Genomic DNA, 23,706 nt, shown 5'->3' on the forward strand with positions numbered 1-23,706 from the left:
TACCATATATTCTTTCCACTCCTGTGGAATCTTCCCTGTTCTGAGACTCAAATTATATAGCCTGAGTCAATGGAATAGCCAGTTCAGCTGAACACTCTTTTAGCATTCATGCTGATATCCCATCAGTTTCTGTTGCAGAATTCTTATTCAGTTTGTGCAACAGCTGTAGTACTTGTATTAACAACTCTAGCACCTGTAACTATTGCTCAGTGAGAAAAGAGATCAGCACTACACAGTGGTCTGAATTAACTAGACAACAAACAATTCACAGTGTACTTAGAAGGCTCACTAGGGAAGAAGGGATCTAGGGTGCGTTTGGAAAGTAATGATTGGGGTCATCTGGTATACAGCAGGCATGTAAACAATTTTTATAAGATCACTAGTGATGGCAAATGTCTCAGTATCTACTTGGTCTGTGCAGTTGGAGGAGGAAGAAGAGGAAATCCAGTTGGTGTTGTGATCATTAAAATATTTGACGCAGACTTTACTGTTAAGAAACTTGAGATGAAGAAAATCAATATTTAAGGGAAGTAGCTGAAGAGTCACAATATTTGATGGTATTAAGAAGGTGACAGAGCAACAAACCAAATGAATGTAATAGAATGGGCTGCTGAGTAGCCAGTCTGATTGAAGGTGTACTTAGAGTACTTGCTCTCAAATGAACCAGCTGCAAGCTCAAATCCTGCCATGGGCATTGATTTTTGTGATTGTCCTCAGGTGGTATATGAACTTCATCTTGTGATGAAGTTCATATACCACCTGAGTGAACTTCATCACAAGTTCATCATAATTTACTATTACATAATTCATTCTGGATTATGTAAAAGTACATAAAAATACAATTTTTTTTAATGATTTGTGGGTTTTAGACACAAAAAGCAAAAGAGAGTTTTTCAGCTAAAGAAGAACAAAATCAGGAGATTCTTTTGATACACTCTGATATGGTACACCCAAGTAAACATATGCAAAATTTGAGAGAAATGGAGTCATAGGGCATATAATTGGGAAGGCGAGATGGCTAGTGCTTGAGAAAGTAAAAGTTTGAGCATTCTCAGGAAAAGCAAAGCAGGTGATGTTTTGCAGACTGGAAATGAACACTGCAATGAAGTTCAAATGAAGTTGGGGCTGAGATCACAGATATATGTAGATATGGAAAGTGCTGTGAAGTTTGCTGTTGACTGCTTGAATCATACACATTCCTTATGCTGTGTTTGTATTCTGATTTATATCTCTACTCATCCACTTAATCCCTACTTGGTTCATCCTCCTGACCTTGAGTATGCAGTCTGATACTGATTCTCTCAAACAATCTCTGACTACGTTCCATGGATAATTGACCTTTTTTTTTTCCTTCAGGCTTCTCGATGCATCCTAAGTCTGTCATAAATACCAGCTTTATAGTTCAACATAAACCCTTTCTTGACAGAGAATTCCACATGTTTGGCAACTTCCCAGAACAAGACTGCATGGTCACACTCCCCTGGAGGCAGAGTGTTACATATTTATCTTCTGATGTTATTACCAGATTCAGCACTCTCAAACCCCTGGTCCCCTCTATAACATGTTGTTTCAGGTAATTATCCCTTAGCAACTGTTTAAGTTCCACTTCAATCTTGCCATGTCCTATTTCCTCCCTCCAATCCAGGTCCCCGTTGTTGAAGTCTCCATTCACTGTGCTTATCTCCTTATGATGGCTCTCGATGCTGTGGACCTCCTCATCTGTATCAGCAACCAACAATATATTTTGTCTTATTGGCCTCTATATTACGTTTCAAATGAACCATCTCTCCCAGTTATAAAATCTTCTTTAACTTCTAATTTTGTTGGTTGTAGTTCTTCAGATATCATCAGCAATACCTCATCTCCTGTCTTATTTCCTCTATCCTCCCTGAAAATACAAGACCCTTTACATTCTATCCCTGTAACTACATTATCTTCTGTCAATCAGGTATCACTGATGCCTATAATTTTTGTCCAAGTTGAGTTGACCAATGCCAAAAACTCTCCCTTATTTCTGATATGTAATTGGACATTATAGACATGCATTTCAACATCCCCTTGGATCCACAAGTAATTGCCCTTGTGTAATGTCATTACCAACCGACTCGAATCTGAAACTTGTGTAATGGCATTCAGCATTGCATAATCATTTCTGTACACACACTCATTTCTCCCAGGCATGGCCAAAAACGTTGACTGCATCTCCCCTAATATTTCTAGTTTCCCTGGTATTGAAATTCCAAATTCTCACTAATCAAGACTTTCTTCAAACATTCTCTAAAAGCCATTCACATTTTCTCACCAACCTTCCAGCCAACACAATTTTATCGCCTACCACCTCAGGCAAAAAGCCTACTTCACATTTCCTTGCTTAACTGACAGAGACTATGCACTGTAGTATTTGGAAAGTTTTGCCAGTGTCCATTAGGCAAACATCCCTTAACAATCGGGGGGGGGGGGGGAGGCGCCCTTTCGAGTTTTCAAAATTCAAGTCATCAGAATTCAAGAAGAACCGGCCTACCAGTCTGGAACTTGGGGGATGGGCACCGGGAGGGAGCAGAACCCCCCCCTTTTGAGTCATCAGAATTCAAAGAGAACCGGCCTACCAGTCTGGAACTCAGGGGGGCCTTCGTAGGCGTTAGGGGGGGGGGGGGAGGAGCCCCCCCCCCAATGTGTGTGTGTGTGTGTGTGTGTGTGTGTGTGTGTGTATATATATATATAAATAACCAAAATCGTGTAGAAACAACCCAACCACTGCCCTAAGGATACTGTTAACAATTCCTGTTAACAGTGTGGAAGGAAGTTTTTCCAAGCTTAAGCTGATTAAAAATTATTTGCAAACAGCAATGACCCAAGAAAGATTGGTTGGTTTAGCAACTATATCAACAGAGGCGGACACAGCTTGTAATTTAAATTTAGAAGAGCTTATAAACAATTTTATTGTGTGATATCCCCGTAGAGCAAACGTTTAATTAATATTATTATGTAATCGTTTTGAATTAATGTTTCTCTTGTAATAAAAACAAAATAGCAATTGAAGATTTTCTTATATTTTTCTCTTATAATCCATCAGGGGCGATATTTAATTGTTTGACTCAGGGTGCGATCTAATCTGGCGACAGCCTTGATAGATGGAACAGATTGAAAGTCTGAAAACAGAAGGATTACCAAAACAAGTATTAAATTACAAACCATTAGTAAAAAAAAAAAAAAAAAAACCAGGACGATGACTTCTAAAGCCAGAAAACAGCCCATTGTAGGTCTAAATCCATGAAAAGTATGATGACGATCTGAATTCTGCTATACATATTACCTGATGCTGTGTCTTTTTTTTTCCTCTGCACTCCTCTTAGTATTATAAACAGAGTGACTCATTCTGAAAAAGAAATGATGGCCCAAACTGAAACTCCAATTCTTTCATTTTGGTTTATAAAGCAAACTAAATGCAAACATTCTGTATGAAATTAACCCCATAACTGAAATTTACAAAAGGATTTTAAAAGTTTTGCATAACATGCTATTTTCAATCAACCAAATATGAGAATGAACAGGATACATAAAAAATAAAAATAAAAAAGCAGAACTGATGAGATCAAAGTAAATAAAAGCTGGTGTGTGCTTGGTCTTCTATATTAGGTGAAGTTGATTCACTTGATCTTGTTGTCATTTATTGTAGATATGCTAAATAAATATTTAATTTGCACATTAATGATAGAGGAAAAATTTAGCTGGCAAGAGCAATAATTAATGAAGATGTAGAGATCCAGCAGGATGACTTAAATAGATAAACATTATAGGCAAAGGTCAATAGCTGCAGTTTAATGTAGCAAAGGGTAAGGTGATGCACTTTGAGAAGAAGAGATCACAAACATAGTATTACAGAATGGAATTGAGCTGCCAGAAAAAAGAGAGATAATAGAAGCATATAAGATATTAAAGGGATTTATATAGTTTTTATATTAAGAGGTTTCATATTTTTATATTAAAGGAATCACACTGGAAATTGTATAAGAGTGTGGTTAGCATGGGTGTTAAGGATTAGGCTTTTGCTTGAAGAGTCATTAATGGATGGAATGTGTTGCCAGAGATGGTCGCAGGTGTTGAGTGTTTCATCTGTAAATGAGTTTAAAGAGATATATGACAGTTGTGAGTAATGACTCCATGGTGATTCCATATAATAATAATATATCTTTCATCACTAGCAGAAATCACCACTCTGCATTTTGCAGATGTGAAGTGGCTACTGCCATGTTTCATCTCTGGAGATGGGTCTCCAGATTCTGTCTTACTGTCTTCCCAAATGCAGTGCAGGTAATAATGGCCTTGCTGGGAATGCTCAACACACTATTATTATATGGAGCCAGTTTCTGTTTCATTTAAGGGTATAACAGTAAAACAACTTTCAGCATTCCACCTACTGGAATCATACAGTACACAGGACTGCACTTGATGGTAATGCATCTATAGGAGGATACCTGATCAGCTGGTTAAAAATCCTGCTGCTTACTCTGCCAGGTCATGTGTGGTGGGAGATTGAGTTAGTGGTGTGTAGAGGGCACTGTCCAAAGCCAAGCAAGGACTGGAGTCTGGGAATCAATGCAAACATTAATGTTATACACCACCAGCTTACTGACATCAAAACCTAATCTACTTTTCCTAACTGAACCTCAATGGAAATCCTCCTTGACTGCAGCCCACCTCAACTACATATCCTAACTACATCTTAAATGATGAATTTGGCTTCTGCCAAATCTGATATTTCTCCCCAAAGGCTATTCAATTTGGTATCCCTTTCCTTCAATCTGTTCTGGCTCAAGATTTCCTTACACTTGATAACCTTCATTTGCTGCCTTTACTGCTTCTCTAACTCTGGCAACTGTGCAGACTTTTTTTTTTTTTGATTACTTTTCATGAAAAGTTGATTTCATACAAACTAATTGCCTCAACTGTGAAACTGTCTTCCTAGCAGACTTTAATATCCATAACACAATTTGACCCCCCCTGCCCCTCCAACTTAACATATTAAGATGGAAAGGAAGCTGAATAATTTGCAATCAGTCATGATCTCTCACAAATAGTTAACCTACTAACCAGGATACTACACAATCCTCATCATTCTTCCAACACTGGAACTTTTCTTAACTAGCCCTGCTGCCAAATAAACTATGGATGTCTGTTCTCAGTTTGCCAACTCTGACCATAATCTTATCTAAGTCTCCTCCCAGACCATCTCAAACTTGAATCCTATGACAATCATTTTGACCAATAGGATGACCTCTGGAATTTCTATACCTCTTTTCCATGGTCAGATTACTATTTTTGCTCTCCTGACCAAAACATCTTCACTGAACTAATAACTGAAATAATCCTCACTGGGATAAGAGCTTTCATTCCATGCTCCACTGCAAATCCCCAGCCTGCAACCATGCAATAAATGAAATAATCTTCACTGGAATCAGGACTTTCATTCCTCACTCTGCTGCAAACTCCTCATCCTTATCTGGTTCTCTACAAAATATGCCTCAGCAATATATGACAGAAATGCAGCGTATGTTCAGTGTCTTAAATCAAAATCTCCAAATTCTCATTAATTTCATAGCCTGAAACAAGTGTAAAAAAGTTATCAACAGGTCCAAAGCAGACTCAAAAGAATAAAATGAAATAAGCTTGCCTCCTGATGAATTGGCAGTTGAGCCTTCTGGACTCTCACTAAGGCTGTAGAGCATACTTTCATTCCTTACTTGTTCCCACTTCTCCCCCATCCTGATTGTATCAGGTTAATCTTACCCAAGGATAAGGCAGACCAGACCTCTTGGCATTAGTATTTTCCCCCAATTCTTATTTAGATGACCAAGAAAGGGTGACAAAAGTCAGACATCAAACTATCATCCCACTGCTCTCACCTTAGTACTCTCAAAAGTGATGAAAAAGGTCACCCACAACTAACTTCTTCACTACCTGGGAACCTATTAATTACTTGACAATCACCAAGAAGGATTCCACCATTCTCATTCCACAGCAGATCTCCTCGCTAACCTTATCCACCTTTGGACACAGGCTGTGGAAAGATCTGAAGAATGAAGATGTATTCACTCTTGATATTTCCAAGGTATCTGATTGAGTCAGGAATTTGCAGCCTTCTTTCCAAGCTACCATTTTATTGGTTCTTCCTTCTATCCATTGTCAGTGTACTGCCAGTTTTCTCTCTGGTCATTTGTTACATGTCATGATATATGGCTTCCTCTTATCAGAATTCTTTATCAATGCTGGAGTACTGAAGGATCTGTACTCTCACCCATGCTCTTGCTCCTTTACATCAATATCCGCTCTCTCTCTCTGACTTCAAATCCTATTAATAGTTTTACTGATGACAGTACTTCCCATTCCTCTTCCTCATTTGAGAAACCCTGTGGTATTCAAACGATGAAGTCTCAAGATTATCCATAACCAATAACTTAAATACTGATTTCCTCACCATTCTCAAATAGGATCAAGACAACTTAGTGAATTTCAATGCATATTAAAACTTAGGCCTGTCTTATTACCCACAAGAAAGATCCTATTTTACTCCCATTTACTTGTAATAATTTTCCAATATCTTTTCAAGATCAGTTTTTTTCTTCTTGGGCTGTCACATCCAGCTTATCCTGACACAAACATATTACATCAATAGTCTCTTCAGACTCTAAAACTTGTTCTTTTTTGTTCAAACCATTACTTCTCTTCTGCTCAGCTCATTATGCTTATAAGTCTCAGATCCAACCAACCTCAGAATGTTGTTCTCACATTTGGAATGGCGCACTCAAAACCTTACTAAGAATTCTTAATGGGTATTTAGGCTTAGATGCTGATTTATACTCATAATTAAATTAATGGAATGAATACAGCACAGTGAAATAATTAAACAGGTTTACTAATTATTTAATCAATATTTCCAATACCAGATCTTCCCAATGGCATAATTTCTTTGTCAGTTTACAGAAATCCCACCCACAAAGGTATATATGTGAAGACAACACAAAGGCTTCTGGGAATGATGCGGAGGACACTGATGTGTAGAAGTAGGGAGATTCTTGTTCCGTTGTATAAGGCTTTGATTAGGCCACACATGGACTATTGTGCCCAGATTTGGTCACCGGGTTTTCAGAAGGATGAAGAGATGTTGGAAAGGGTCCAAAGGAGACTGACTAAGGTAGTTTCTGACCTCTGGAATGTCGAGTATGAGGAAAGATTGAGAAGATGTAATTTGCAGAGTCTGGTTGACAGGAGGAAGAGGGGAGATATGATAGAGACCTACAAGTTGGTAAGGGGTTGTTATAGGATCAATGCTGGAGAAGTTTTACAGAGGTCATCCCTGGAAACTGTATAAAGAGGGTGTGAGTAGAGGAGTGAGAGGCAGGTTTTTTCGTGCAGAGTTGTGAATGATTGGAATGCCTTACCTGAGAATGTGGTGTCTGCAAAGAGTTTGAATGTGTTTAAAACACAGTATGATGAGCTGTGTGTGTGTGATAAAAGGACCTCCCAGATGAGTCTTTGACTCCATGAGGTCTTGGGGTGGTAATAATAATAATATATATATATAAACTTTCCTATCATCTCCCCCCCCAACAATATAACGATATCATATTGCCCTTGCAACAGAGTTTCCAACCTCTGTTCTACTCAGGCTTCACTTGGAGCTGAACTTTCCTTTATTCCAGAACTTCCTGTCCAATGGTTACAATGCCAAAAAAGATCTACAAATTAGCCCTCTCAACATAGAGTAATGTTATTACTATTCCCTATATCTGGGCACCTCACAAAAAACAGCCAGAACTTCAAAGAAACTGTAGTGCAATTGAAAGAACAGAAGCAAATTTCACCCTTCAATTAGAAAAGACCTGGGTTTGATTCTCGTCATCAAGAGGGGAATCCATAATTATATGGGCTTTCTTAATTGAAAGCAAGTTAGCTGATCTCATACAGAGATAGCAAGGTTTTTTCTCCTGGAAATTCGGGTCTTCATCTCAGGCACAGATAAATTGGCCTTCAGAACACACACAATTTTACAAACAAAAAAATACTGTTGTTGGTGATGTGGGAAGTAGATAGCATTGATGGTAGTAATGTAGTATAGGAGAATTTAGTAGCAGTGGAGAGGGTGAGATGTATTTAACGAAGTAGACTGCCATTCCGAGATGAGTACTTGGACTCCCCGGAGGTGCCAAGTAATAATAAATATAATCATTGCACTGCTATCAAACCTCATTTGAGGCTGGCTACCCTTGTCTGCTCTCTTAAGGATCCACTTCCTTCTCTCTCTGTTTCAGGTGTTTACAAGGTTCTATGTTCTAGCAGTTTCTCATGTTATGGCCAACCTTGGTGAATACAAGAAATACATCTGCCAACACAATTATGGTCAGTCAGGTCTAGCTGACCATGCACAGGATTAGATGAAAAAAAAAAAAAAAAACTGTGCCTCATCACAGCAAATACAAACTTGAATGACTTTGTGTTTCAAGTCTATATTTGCTTTAAATCAGCATCAGATTAAAAAAAAAAAAAAAAAAATCTAAATAAATATAATTGGTTAAATTTCTCACGATTTGGAAAAAACTAATTCTTAGAGCTCCTGCCCAACAGCTCAGCTAGCCAACCACATCCATAGAGTGTAACCCCGATAGGACTTTAGGCTTAAAATAGCCTATTTTTTCCCCACTTATTGAGTGTGCTATTACAGTTTTAATATTGCATTCCTAGAGCCCTGTAGTTCAGTCAGTATAGATGAAGCCCTTTGGTGAGAAAGACCTGAGTTCAATTCCTGTCCATGACATGAGGAACCTTTATCTGGCTCTTTCAACTAAAGGTGAGTTAACCAGTTTCACACAGAGGTAGAGGGTCTTTTCACCTAGAAACTTGGGAGTTTTCATCCCTCAGAACAGGAAAACCGGCCTGTGAACACACACACACTGATCTACACTTATAAAATACATACTTAATTACTCATTAGGAGGGCTCGACCCATTCTAAGGGATGGGGGAGGAAAGGGGGAACCTCATACAAAATAAATAAATATTGTATTCCTGAAGATGTCTCTGTGATAGAAAAAAATATTGGAATGATTAAACCTATTGCTTAATTATTTCTCTGTATTGTATTTATTCCATTAAAAAGGATTTCTCAATGATATACAGAAAAGGATAATCTGTTTGACAAGTGACCCATCTCTCAATGACTTCCCTCAATCACTTTTTCATATGCACTCTGTTTCTTCACTATGCCTTTTCTAATGGTATATTCATAAGTACTGCTCTGCTGAACTGGCCACTACCATTCCTTTACTTTTTTCTAATCATGTAAGAACTAGAGCAGCCACTGGCCATCACCATATACTGTTCAACTCCCAACATACCAAGCAAACTTCTTATCATCTTTCTTCATTCCATTCACCTGTTCTTTAGAAAATCTCCTCCATACTGATTTTTCTGAGTACATCTCTTTAAGAAACATATCAATAGATTACTTCTTTCATCTTAATCACTTATCCACAATGGCACTGTTGCGTTACAGATCTTGTTACCTTTCATGCGTAGGGTTATTTATAAAAAAAAGCAAACTAGATGGCCACCACCATCCTCTAATCATGTAAAAGCACAAGTAATGCTACTCAACGTCCATACACAGTCCAGCTGCAAAATTACTGCACCAACTTTTTGTCATTGTTATCAACCTTTGTTGATTGGAGCAGCCTTCCACAAGCCATTCACCCCAATGAATAAAAACTCCATCTCTTCAAGAAACATTTTAACCAATTCCTTATTCTTCCTAATCACTTACCCACATATGCAACTTGTTTTGTGATCTCTAGTGTGTGGGATTGATATTATTATTATTACCCCAAGACCTCATGGAGTAAAAGACTCACCTGGGAGGTCCTTTTATCACATACACAGCTCACCATACCATGCCTTGAACACATTCAAACTCCTTGCAGACCCCACACTCTCAGGCAAGGCATTCCAATCATTCACAACTCTGCACGAAAAAAAACCTGCCTCTCACTCCCCTACTCACACCCTCTTTATACAGTTTCCAGGGATGACCTCTGGTTCTTCCCCGATCTCCCACTATTTTCTGTAGAACTTCTCCAGCATTGATCCTATAACAACCCCTTACCAACTTGTAGGTCTCTATCATATCTCCCCTCTTCCTCCTGTCCACCAGACTCTGCAAATTACATCTTCTCAATCTTTCCTCATACTCGACATTCCAGAGGTCAGAAACTATCTTAGTTGGTTGCCTTTGGACCCTTTCCAACATCTCTTCATCCTTCTGAAAACCATGTGACCAAATCTAGGCACAATAGTCCATGTGTGTGGCCTAATGAAAGCCTTACACAACGGAACAAGAATCTCCCTACTTCTACACGTCAGTGTCCTCCGCATCATTCCCAGACGCCTTTGTGTTATTATTATTATTATTATTATTCAGACCTCCATGGAGTCAAAAGACTCATCGTGGGAGATCCTTCCTAAGAACATAAAGTCTGTCAAGATTCATCAAGGGAAGGTCCCCCTTAAGAAATACAAAGTCTATCATACCACTCCTTAAACTCATTGACCATTCTCGCTCTCACCACTCCATCAGGCAAAGCATTCCACGGTTCAACCACCCTCCACGCAAAGAAACCACTCCTCACCCTCTTGCTCACAGTTTCCTTTTGTAACTTCCAGGGATGGCTTCTTGTCATCATTCCTTCCCGCTGTTCAACCAAGTGAAAGAGCTCCCCAGTGTCAACCCTGTAACCACCTCTCAACAGTTTAAAAGTCTCAATCATATCACCTCTCCTTCTTCTATCCACCAAACTCTGCAGTCCACATTCCCTCAGCCGATCCTCATAACTATCCTTGTAGAGTCCTGAAACCATCTTTGTCATCCGTCTTTGTATTTCCACAGTTAATTTATCCCCTTCAAATCCTGGGGACCAAATCTGAGAACAATAGTCTAAGTGTGGTCTGATTAGAGACTTATACAACGGAATGATAACCCTTTTATCTCTGCAGGTCAGTATCCTTCTCATAATTGCAGCAATCCTCTGTGTTACCTTCATCACCTTTACAATATGTCCCCTAAATTTCAGGTTTCTATCAATCATCAACCCCAGATCTCTTGTCTCCCCTACTTCCTCCAGTATAACTCCTCCCATAGAGAATGCAGCATCCCATCGATGTTTTCCAAACCTCAAGACCTTACATTTTGCTGCATTAAACTGACACCCCCCATTCATTTGCCCATCTATCTAGCTTATTCAAATCCTCTTGCAGGGCTACCACATCTGCACTATTACTAATAATCCTTCCCAGCTTCGCATCATCCGCAAACAACTGAATATCCCCTTGCAATCCACTGGCAATGTCATTGATATAAACGTTAAACAATATAGGTCCTAGTACTGAGCCCTGTGGGACCCCACTTGTAACCCTCTGCCTCCTTGAAACTGCTCCACCATACACAACTCTCTGATACCTATCAGACAGCCAATCCTGAATCCAGTTGACCAATCTGACATCCAGACCCATGTGCTGCAACTTAAATATCAGCTTATCATGTGGCACCCTGTCAAATGCCTTCGCTAAGTCTAAGAAAATTGCAGTACATGCCTTTCCCTCATCTAATGCTCTTGTAACTTTATTATAAAAGGCTAGCATATTGCTAAAACAAGAGTGCCCTTTCACAAATCCATGTTGATTCTCACAGATAACATTACTCTCATCTGCCCAATGCTGTATATGGTCCCTCACGACTTTCTCCAAGATCTTAACTACTGATGACACACAGAATGGCCTATAATTAGACACTTCCAGTCTGTTACCACCCTTATGCAATGGCACTATCTTACCTTCCTTCCATTCCCTGGGCACCTAGTTTGCACAAGCTTCTCCAACAACTTAACCACAACACCTGACACACAGATAGACATATAGTTTGATGCTTGAGTTCAATCACCTCCTTTATGAAGTGGCACAATCTTGCCCTCCTTCCACTCCTTAGGAACTTGACTGAGTGCAAGACTCATATTTAAAAAATATATCAAGGCAGGTGTCAACTCCCTGCCACATTCCTTCAGAATACGTAGTGATATATTATCAAGTCCCACAGCCTTATTAACATTTAGTTTACTCAATTCCCCATACACCTCTTGCTCACTTACAGTCAGTCGCTCCTCCCCATCATCCTGCTCTCAATCTCTCCATGAAGTCACATTCACAAGATTGAAAGACCTTTATGAACTGCTCATTAAGTATCTCCACCACACATTCTGCAACAGCTCTTTATACCATTTTTCCCCTATCAATGTCATCCTTCCGTAATCATTCTTTCTTTTGCTGGCTACATATCAAAAGAACTCCTTAGGATTCTTTTTGGCTTCATTAGCTAACTGCTGTTCAGACTCTCTTTAGCTACCCTCACCAACCAAGTCACCCTCCTTGCCTGGTCTTTGTAGACCTCATGAAATTGGTTATTTCCACTTCTCTTATGCTGCCTTCACAATGCCCTCTTTCTCTGTATCACCTGCTTAATCTCTTTATTCATCCATCTCACACCTACCTTATTTAACCTTCTCACCCTTGGAATACATTTAGACATTGCACCTATTAGATAGTTTTTGAAAATCCCCCAAGCTGCATTGATCTCTTTTCCAGCTAACTCCTCATTCGATGCTACACCCACAAGCTGTCTCCTGAGCTCTTCATAATCACCCCCCCCCCCTTGTAGTTCCACATATACCCTTTTCTCACAGGGGTCCTCACATTGCTGGCAACCACCCAGGTAATCACCTCATGGTCACTTTTACCAATTGTTTGATGATTTGACACCTCATTTATAATTACATCCTCTGATGAGATGACCAAATCCAAGACCCTCAAGCCCTCTGTTACATACTGTCTGAGGTAGTTATCCCTCAAAAACTCAAGAAACTCATTTTCTTTACTTCCAGTTGCTATCTCATCATTCCATTCTATATTGCCATAATTAAAATCGCCCATAAATATCACCCTTTTTTTATTTGCTTGGCTAATTTGATTATACATTTCATTATCATTTCATTGATATAATATATATGAATGAATTCTTTATTTATTTAATATTAAATTAAAATGAGAATAATAAAATAGTTTAATTCTTATTTATTTTAATGAGAATTAAGGTTACAGAATGAAGGTAAAACTCCCCCCCAACACACACCCACACCCATTATCTCTTCAGAAAAGTAAGTTCTAGTAGGGTCAGTGACTTCATTGCATTAATGCTATTTTATTTATAAGCAAACTGTTTCCAAACAACAGTGCTGCTTTAAATATTTATCGTTATTAATATTATTAATACTGTTATTTTATTTAATTATTTTCTAAAGGTACATTAAGTATATATTTTCCCTTCTAGTTAAACTTTTCAGGATGCATATAGTTTTTTTTAATAATTATTTATTATAAGTATTTTGGTTTTTCATTGCTATATCTATATCCATATTTATTAGTTATATGAATATAGTATGTCATTTATTACTTGGATTTCTAAACGATCTGTGCATGACCTGGGATAATACGAGAAAAACAATCAGTTTCAAGGTCAGCAACCTAAATACTCTCAGTTATACACATACCTAATACATGTGACGCATTACGCAAGCTGGCAGATAAAGTGGGAACTTCCTTATTCAAAATCAGATAATTTCCTACTGCGAAGTACTTCTTAATACGTGCGAGTATTAAACACATTCCACATTTCGTTTAGAAAGCTAATCTGTCATATCAGGTTTGTTCAGCATCTACTTTTAATTTCTGATTACTTGAAATAAATTGAACTTGATACTGTTAATAGGTTTTCAAATATTTAGTAATGAACGCTCTTTCTATCTCTGATTTTGGGTAGCAGCAACCTATGATAAGCTAAATTAACATACATTGATAATAGTATTCAAAAGCAGTAACAATTTCATTCAGTATATTATCTATCATTCAAAATAGAATAAGCCTCAAATAATCGCCATATGTATATGTAAAATGCTGATATCGTGTCTCTCAAAATACAAATCGGAGGATAAGTATTCAACTGGTCAGATGATAAACTATGGCATGTTGATTTCAATATTTAATGCTTTGGCTAATTAAATATCCATCCACCTGACATATATATAAATGTTGTTATGTTGAGGGTGCCTTTTATTAGTTCCAAGGCTCCGTGCAATCCGAAGGCTCATCGCGGGATTCATGTAAAATAATACTAATGAAACGAAGTCTTAATTAATGATTCTTTTACAGCTTAACCAACCTGCTTTATATGATGCCTGTAGTATTCTTGTGCTGGTTTTGGTAACTTTTTGCACATTTTTAACAGATGTTTGTATAGCTCAATGGAAGTTTCGATATTCCGAGACATGGCAACGCTACTGTTTTTATAAACTATGGCGTACTACTGCATTTGGAGGATTATGAGTTGAAGCAACCACCTTACCATGTAGGTATAGCTAGAAAGTAGAATATATCTATGCGATTAATAGTAGGTGTATACCACTGTGAAATAGGATTATATTTCTGCAGGATAAACATTGCATTAATATTAGCACGCAATGGGAAAAAAAAGATACTGTGAAATAAAATTGCCGATTAATGTTTTTTTTTTTAACATTAATTTGTTAAAAATTTACTTCCTATGTATTGGAGGTGAAGATAATCCTTCTTCCAGTGTTATGCAAGTAAATGGAATCAGTTAAATTGTACTTTTTTTTTTTTTTTTTTAACTGCTGTGTCCAAATTTTAAAAACTATTAGCTTGTAAGATGACGTTACGGTCGATTTCTATGAGATTGTACGAAAAGTAAAAGGATATTTTAAGCATTAACATTAATGGCATTTTATATAGAAAACAAAAGGGAACATATTTTTATATATATATATATATATATATTTAAATATACTGATCAACCGAAATTATGCTGCCAATAACATTTTAAATGCATTTTTTTTTAAAGTAATGGCTTTTAATAGTAGGATTAATTCCTCTTGTACAAGATTGAGCATAATTACATAAACTTTTTTTATTGCTTGGTTAGAAAGTATAACATGACAAGAAACTATAATCTTTTTTAATCCTTTACCTAAGCATAAGGAAATAATCCTTTACCTAAGCATAAGGAAATGTACAGGCAACTTGGCCTAGTGAGCAAGCAATGGGTGATTTTAACTATGGCCATATTGATTAGAATGAAGAGATAGCATCAGGAATAAGGAAAATGAATTTCTGGGTTCCTTTCTTTCATACTTATACGGTGATCAGAATACATTTTGAAAAATGATGGAGACAACTACTGTGCTATAGGGTAAAACTTTAGTTAATATAAACCAAAATAAACACTTAATGTTTCGACATTCATATCAAGGTCATCCTCTGGAGCATACACAACATATACAGAGAAACAAGCTGCACTACAATCTATATGGTTTGCTAAAGTTACTGACCAACCATTACTTCAATTATTGACCTGACCTCTGGTGGAAAAAAAAACCTTTACTACATCATAGCTAGAGTCTTATTAATATTATTATCTATTAGGGTAGGTTACAAAACTACAAGTTGGGCTGGAGAGCAACAAGTTTATATATTTATTAAAAAAAAATGTGATTATACATATAAATTTCAGCCAATTGGTATGGAATAGTTTCCTAAAGTATGCTAGATACTAAGTGGGCTGAATATGTGCCATCCAAATTCTTGGAATTTTTATGCCACCATTATTGTTGAGATTAGGGGTTGTTAATCAGAATTTCACAGGCTTCTTTAAATTTTCTTTCATACCAGGTTTTTGTATGATGTAAAGAGCAGGTACTTTTAACACAAGATCACGCTCTCAACACAACACCTACACCAAATTGATTGGAAAAGTACCTGCTCTTTACGTCATACAAAAACCTGGTATGAAAGAAAATTTAAAGAAGCCTGTGAAATTCTGATTAACCACCCTAATCTCAACAGCAATGGTGGCATAAAAATTCCAAAAATTTGGATGGCACATATTCAGCCCACTTAGTATCTAGCATACTTTAGGAAACTATTCCATACCAATTGGCTGAAATTTATATGTATAATCACATTTTTTATTTATTTTTAATATATATATAAACTTGTTGCTTTCCAGCCCAACTCTTAGTTTTGTAACCTAATAGATAATAATATTAATAAGACTCTAGATTTGATTTAGTAAAGTTTTTTTTTTTTTTTTTTTTTTTCACCAGAGTTCAGGCCAGTAATTGTTGTAATGGTTGGTCAGTAACTTTAGCAAACCATGTAGATTATAGTGCAGCTTGTTTCTCTGTATATATTGTGTATGCTCTAGAGGATGACCTTGGTATGAAGATCGAAACGTCAAGTGTTGATTTTGGCATATATTAACTAAAGTTTTACTCTATAACACAGTAGTTGTCTCTAATTTTTCAAAATGAATTTCTGGGTTCCTAAGAGACAACAATCTTAGGCAATATATAACAGAGGGTACATGAGTGTTAAGTTTTAGATCTGGTTACATCAGATGATGTGATTATGAATGGAATGTCTAATCTTCCCCCTAGTTAGAGAGAGGGATGATGAATTGATTACCTGGGTTGCAGCGGTCGCATGAGAACTTCTTTAAAGAAGGGATATATGTGGAACCACAATGCCGATGATTATGGAAAGCTTAGGAGACAACTGGACGCTATAGTGTAGAAAGAAGAGTTGAGTGGGAAGGATATAGATAGTTCATGGGCATTGATAAGAATTATCAGTAGCAATGTGTGAGTGTATTCCAAGCGTGAAAAGACAAAATAAGGTAGGAGTAAAATTAGGCTGACCATACGTACCGTTTTGAATGGGACAGTACTGTTTTTTTTCATATTTTCTGGTCGTCCCGTCATTTTAATAAAAATGTCAATTTTGTCCTGTTTTTAATAAAAACTATAAATATATACTTTAGTATTGGTTAATCATAAATTATTATTTATAAACTATAATCATATATCAATATCATGGATATCAGTAATTTATATAACTATGGAGTCGCATTGTTCGATACTAAATATCGAATCTGTAGCGATTTATTCAGAGAAAATAAAAAATACATGTTGGAAACACTTGCACATCTCAGACGAGGCGTCTGTTCTGCTGCTGTCAACTGTTTACCAATTGAGATTTAATGTTTTGCAGTGAAAGTATGCAAATACTTCAATATATACACAGAATTGAAGAACTAAAACTTTTGTGACTTTGCAGGAAACATTTACGCTAAATTGTTAGAGCGTGGAAGATATTTTGTCCTTGGGTCCATCAATTGACAGAATCTTAAGCATGTTTGATGAGCTTTGTTCTTATTTTCTTTCTCAAGAAAAAATGCCCAAATATGTTGCATAAATGTTCGAAGAGCCCTGTTTAAAATTGTGGTTGTCATTTTCAAGAGATCAAGTGTCTACATTCCAAACCTACATTAACTTAATTAAAAAAGATAATATTTCAGCTACAGAAGTAGCCATGAACATTGAAAATCTTGTAAACAATTTAAACTCCAGAAAAAGTGAAGTGTTTGTAACTACTGATGTCTAAAAACAACTGAAAATGTTAGTAGATTCAGGAGGCTAAGTTTTTTTGAGGTCGTTAAGAATTTCTATGAAACCAGCTTAGAATATGTCAACAAGTGGAAGTACAGTTTAGAAAACACTGAAAAAGTTCAAGTGGGTGCTACTAAAACACCTGAATGGAAAGAAATACAGGACAGCCTGAACAAGGAACTCATCACACACACAGAAACAGAAGAAACTCGTGTATTCGATCAGTAGATCCTCATAAAATCTATAATTGTGAGTCAGTTGGATACTTGGAATAAAGAAAACATTCCTGTATCTGATAATGAGTACAGATTTTTTTTCTGAAATGAGCAAAATACACCTAGACTTTCAAGACTTGTAATATTGTAGAGTTTATTCTTTGTCTTCCAGAAAGTACAGCACCTGTTGAGAGAATATTTTCTGTTATGAACAGGATGTGGTCAAAGGAGAAATCTAGATTAAGTTTTGAGACAATGAGGACTATGTTAGTTGTAAGACAAAATTGTGTCATGGAGTGTGAGAAGTTTTATGATAAGGTGTTGAAAGACCAAAATTTGTGGCGTAAGATTACTTCATCAGAGAAATAGTCATGGTAGGATCGTGGTGAAATACAGTCCCCCCTCTATGTCCACCTAATTTTTTTGTATGGGTTCTCTCACTGAAGGATAATGGTAAGCTCAATATGTTTATGTTCTAAAACTATCTTCTTTTTCATGAATACAGAATATTACATAACCCATGTCCCGTTTTTGCCATCCCAATGTTCCGTTTTTGTTTCAAGGAAATATGGTCAGCCTAAGTAAAATGGATAAACAAAGTGATTGATTAAGCTTGAAAACCCTGTGGAGGCAACAGAAGATGAATGTTGGAAGTTTTTCCACTTGGCTATATTATAAATTAAATATGCCAAGAAATTATGTTCTTGGTTTCGTCCTTTATCCAAGTGTAAGCAAACAAAGTTTGCATATGAAGTAACTTCATGACAGGGCAACTCATACATAGAGGCTAATGACTTCACATCAATGGCCTTAGTATCCAATAATGCAAAGCACATATCCTTACACACATGTATAATTATTATTATTATTATTATTATTATTCAGGCCTCCAAGGAGTCAAAAGACTCATCGAGGGAGGTCCTTTCTAAGACATAAAGTCTGTCAAGACTCATCGAGGGGAAGTCCCCCCCTGAGAAACACAAAGTTTATCATACCACTCCTTAAACCCACTGACCGTTCTCGCTCCCACCACTCCATCAGGCAATGCATTCCACGGCTCAACCACCCTCCACACAAAGAAACCACTCCTTACCCTCTTGCTCACAGTTTCCTTTCGTAACTTCCAGGGATGGCCTCTTGTCATCACTCCTTCCCGCTGATCAACCAAGCGAAAGAACTCCCCAGTGTCAACCCTGTAACCACCTCTCAACAGTTTAAAAGTCTCAATCATATCACCTCTCCTTCTATCCACCAAACTCTGCAGTCCACATTCTCTAAGCCGATCCTCATAACTATCCTTGTACAGCCCTGAAACCATCTTTGTCATCCGTCTTTGTATCCTTTCCACGGTTAATTTATCCCCTTCAAATCCTGGGGACCAAATCTGAGAACAATAGTCCAAGTGTGGTCTGATCAGAGACTTATACAACGGAATGATAACCCTCTTATCTCTGCAGGTCAGTGTCCTTCTCATAATAGCAGCAATCCTCTGTGTTACCTTCACCACCTTTGCAATATGTCCCCTAAACTTCAGGTTTCTAATGCTATGCATTATGGAGAAGGACCACTACCCAGACTAGTTTCGACCTTTATTGAGGTCTCATCAGTGGGTGCCAGCTCCAGAAACAAAACCAAGCTTGAAATAATGCAGAAGTCCAATTTCCACATACAAATAGCCAAAAGTTGTCACACCTTATTATTAAAATACTCTGGATTAGAGATAGATGTTGAAAGTTTTTCCCACTTGGTTATATTATAAATTAAAGATATCAAGAAATTATATTCTTGGTTTCATCCTTTATCAAGTGTAAGCCTAACAAAGTTTTCTTATGAAGTAACTTCCTGTCAGTAATTTCTTCTCATACTGTACATTTGCTACCTTTTGCCAGCCAACTTACTTTATGCTATTGATTTCACATCAGTTGCCTTTAGTATATGTGCTTTTGTATTATGGAATACTAAGGCAATTGATATGAAGTCATTAGCCTCACTATGCGAATTGCCCTGTCATGAAGTTACTTAATGTACAAACTTTGTTTGCTTGCACTTGTATATTGGATGAAACCAAGAATATAACTTTTTGCCATATTTAATTTGGTAATGATTGGCTGCATGAAGAGTACAGAGAGCAGGGCAAGAAGGTAAGTTGGTTGGCAAAGGTTTGTTTTTTCTCCTAGCTTTTTCTTCTGTTAACTGCATTGTCAAAATCTGTTGAATTGTACTTCTATCTTTCCTAAATCCTGCTTGCTTGTCTGCAAGGTATGCTTCCAATTGTATTCTCAATCTTTCTGTCAATATCATCATCACCTTACCAAGGTGACTTGTCAAAGCATTTGTTCTATAATTTTTACATTCTAGTTTATTTTCTTTCTTGTATAATGTCACTAATATTGATTTCACCCACTCCTCTTTTTCCCTTTTCCCTTCCTTCCATATCATGTTACATAGTTGGTGCATTTCTGTAACCATACTTTTGCCACCATATTTAATAATTTCTCCAGTGATGTTATCATTACCAGGACTCTTGTTGTATTTTAGCTGTCCTATTGCTTTTTCTTCCTCTCCTCTAAAAATGTCCATGCCATACTCATTACTTGGTGGTGATATCTGCTTCAATTCTTCAATCAGTTTCCCAACTTCAATTAACTCTATTTTTCTTCATACAGCTCAATACAATATCTTGTCCACCGCTGTACAATTTTATCTTTATTTATCAGTACTTTGCCTTTTTCATCTTTAACCACCTAACCGGCCATTATGGATAAAATCCACATCCTTATACGCTTCATATCCATCATATATTTGAATGTAATATCAATGGTATTACAATTTTAATATGTAATTTGCATCCATGATAACCTTGATGTCTATATACGTCTTGGCTGATAGCGTGGTTAATTGTGATCTGTTTTGGTTGCCAACTTCTATTAATGGTTCTGATCATTTTGTACACCTCCCTGGTTTTCTTCTCTTCATAGTGCTGTTCTGTATTATTGCATTGAACTTCTAACCATTTCATCTTATCGATTCTGACTGCTTTTTTCACCTCATTACACTTTCTTCTATATTGATTTTAAGAGGAACCTGTGGCATAGTAAATTAAATAATAAAGAAATGCATAAAATCACTTTCCATCATTGAAAAGTTAATGGAATCAAATGATTACAACTCCAATCAAACAGATACTTGACTCTTATGTTCCAATACCTACAGTTTCTTCAACAGTCTGCAGATTTCCTATTCCATACATTCCAGGAATCTCCCAACCTATAGGTAGAATTCTGAAAAAGTATCAATTGATTCCAATATATATTCCTATCAACAAAATTTCTTTTTTATTACCTTGTACAAAGGATAAACTGTGTTCTCTATCTTTGGCTGGCGTTTACCAAATACCTAGCGAATGCAATGTCTCTTATTTTGGACAAACTGGCCGTTCTTTGGAAAAAAGAATAAAAGAACATCAATGTTATATTGATTATAACAAACCTCTGAAGTCTGGTCTGTCGCAGCACAGTATTGACTCTACTCATAGTGTCCAGTGGGATAAAGCTGTTCTCCTCCATAGATGCAGATTCGAATATGAACGCTTATTAAGAAAGTTGTGAAACTATCTTACACCGACTGAATTTAAATAAAAATGACTGTCTTTCTCTCTCAAAGATCTGGGAGACTTTTATCTTATGTAAAAAAACCATTTATCTTAATAGATTAAATTTGTTATTTTCTATTATTTCCTAGCACGCGGTGACAATTGTATTTTAATAGGTGATCCACCGAACGTTTTGCTTGTATTCCATTCCTATTACTGTAACAGACACTGAAGATGTACTATTAATTTTAGTATGAAATATTTGTCCTTTTACTAATTAAAAATATCACTGTGGTTGTTACGTGTTTCTTTATTATTTAATTTCTTCTATATTGCTCCTCTATTTTGTCTGATGTATCCCTTCTTATCCTCAACATTATCTTCTCCTGTACTAACTTCAGTGTTTCCTGTCTGATTCACTTCTTCTTGATCTTCTCTTTTCTGGTACTGTTTTTTCAACTGCGTCTTCTATTGCCTTCATTACTCCTTTCACTCTTAGATTCTAATGTTTTTCTTTTTCCACACTGTTGTTCTGTACATTCTTCCTATTTCTGCTTCACTTATTCTTGCTGTATCTCTTTGTTTCTGATGACAGGATTTATATTTTCTTTTTCATTTCAACTTGATGTTTGCAATCACTAAGCTATGATCTGAATCTATATCCGCTCCTTGAAAAGTTCGACACTGCTGTACTGATGTTATCCATCTTCTTTTAATCGTAATCATATCAATCATGTTCTTGGTTTTCCCATCATTTGATCGCCAGGTTCATTGTTTCTTAAGGGAATTCCCTATGCAACTAAGGCTACAAATTATAGGCCATTCTGTGTGTCTGGGGTTGTTATTAAGGAATTAGAGAAGTTGATGAGGACTAGGATTCAGAAGTGGTTGATAATAGCAGTATTCTTTATGATGGTCAGCATGAGTTTGTTAGTGGGAGGTCATGTTTCGGCAATCTGCTTGTGTGTTACAACAAGGTGAATGAATTCACTCAATGAAGAAGATGCATATAAAGTAATGTGCTTGGATTTTTCAAATGCCTTTGATAGACACAGACTGCCACATGACAAGCTAGTAGCTGAACTGAAACAGATGAGATTAGATGACAGGTAAGTTGGATAGCTAATCAGCTGTTGGACAGGTATAAGCAGGTTGTATATGGAAGAGTGGTATGCAAAAAGTGGAACATCACTAGTGGAGTGCCACAGGGATCTGTTTTGGGATCATTGTTTAAATTGTACGTTAATGACATTAGGACATGCTTAACTGGAGATGTGCCTATGATGCAAAGTTGAAAAGGGCTATGAAAAGTAGAGCTGACATTGTAGCCTTGTAGGACAATCTGAATTGTCCTGCAAGGCTACGAGTGGGCAAATGATTGAAGCTATCAGTTTAATGTTGCAAAGTGCAAGGTCTTGAAATTTGGTAGGCAAGGTTTTCATTTAGAGTATAGAATTAATGAGAGATCTGGGAGTGATGGTGGACAGAGACTTGAAGTTTATGGGTCACATTGCTAAAATTGTAAGAGCCAGCTAATGGATTATGGCAATAATGAGGAGGATATTGATATGCAGGAGCAAAGAGATTATTGTTCCACTGTATAAGGCTTTGATCTGGCCAGATGCACAATTTTGTCATCTGGTTTTCAGGGAAGAACTTACAGAACCTTGTAAATAGAAGATGATGAGGGATATTATTGAGACATATAATATAGTGAGGGGTTGTTACCAGATTAATGTGGAGATGTTTCACAGAGTAGAGAGAGGTAGAAGTAGAGCTAGAGGCCATCCATGGAAAGTGTATAAAGAGAGTGTGAGTAGGGGAGTGAGAAGCAGATTCTTTGCATAGAGAGTGTTTGGTGAGTGAAATGCATTGCCCTGAAAGTGTAGTGAGTGGGGAAACTGGGATTGGTGGAATGTTCACTCAACCAACATATTCATATTAACCCTCCTACCGGCCGAGGCGGATGAAATAGCCAGACCACCCCCATCATTTTTCATGGATCAAAACTTCATTGGCATTCTACCTTTTATCAAGCATTTACCCTCCGCCACCGTTAATCCCTTAACGGCGATTTTACAGCCATTAGCGGATTAACTGTGGTGGAGCGACTTTTGTGTCACTTCACTTTGCATGTACTGTGTTACTTGGAATTTCCTTTACTGTATTAGGATATTGATTTTTTTTTTTTTTCTGCACAATTTATTTATTGTCTCTTTCCAAAAATAAAAGCGAGTTTCACATCTGCCAAAATAAATAATCAATCTTGAAATGACCACAGA

General features: G+C 36.9%; 2 protein-coding genes across 7 annotated transcripts in view; one reads left to right on the top strand and one right to left on the bottom strand.

Moving 5' to 3' along the window:
- Positions 1-14,486, bottom strand: part of LOC150104485 (LYR motif-containing protein 9-like) — a 152,832-nt gene extending 138,346 nt beyond the window's left edge. For all 4 annotated transcript variants that reach the window (XR_016548526.1, XR_016548525.1, XR_016548524.1 and 1 more), the window contains exon 1: positions 14,314-14,486. Coding sequence is in view for 1 of the 4 variants with exons in the window: in XM_090395172.1 (XP_090251298.1) it covers positions 14,314-14,421 (108 nt within the window). In the remaining 3 variants the exon portion in view is untranslated. The remainder of the gene's footprint in view (positions 1-14,313) is intronic.
- The window catches only part of LOC150104486 (3 beta-hydroxysteroid dehydrogenase/Delta 5-->4-isomerase type 3-like), a 107,024-nt gene continuing 96,983 nt past the window's right edge, over positions 13,666-23,706 (top strand). For 2 of the 3 annotated variants that reach the window (XM_090395167.1, XM_090395171.1), the window contains exon 1: positions 13,666-13,797. The gene's annotated coding sequence lies outside the window, so the exon portion shown is untranslated. Of the gene's footprint in view, positions 13,798-14,386; positions 14,500-23,706 lie in introns of those variants that run through there. The other variant, XM_090395170.1, reaches the window with a different exon arrangement.

This window comes from Typopeltis vanoorti, chromosome 7 (assembly GCF_054136105.1).
Source record: "Typopeltis vanoorti isolate ZY-2024b chromosome 7, IOZ_Tvanoo_1.0, whole genome shotgun sequence".
Lineage (NCBI taxonomy): Eukaryota > Metazoa > Arthropoda > Arachnida > Uropygi > Thelyphonidae > Typopeltis > Typopeltis vanoorti.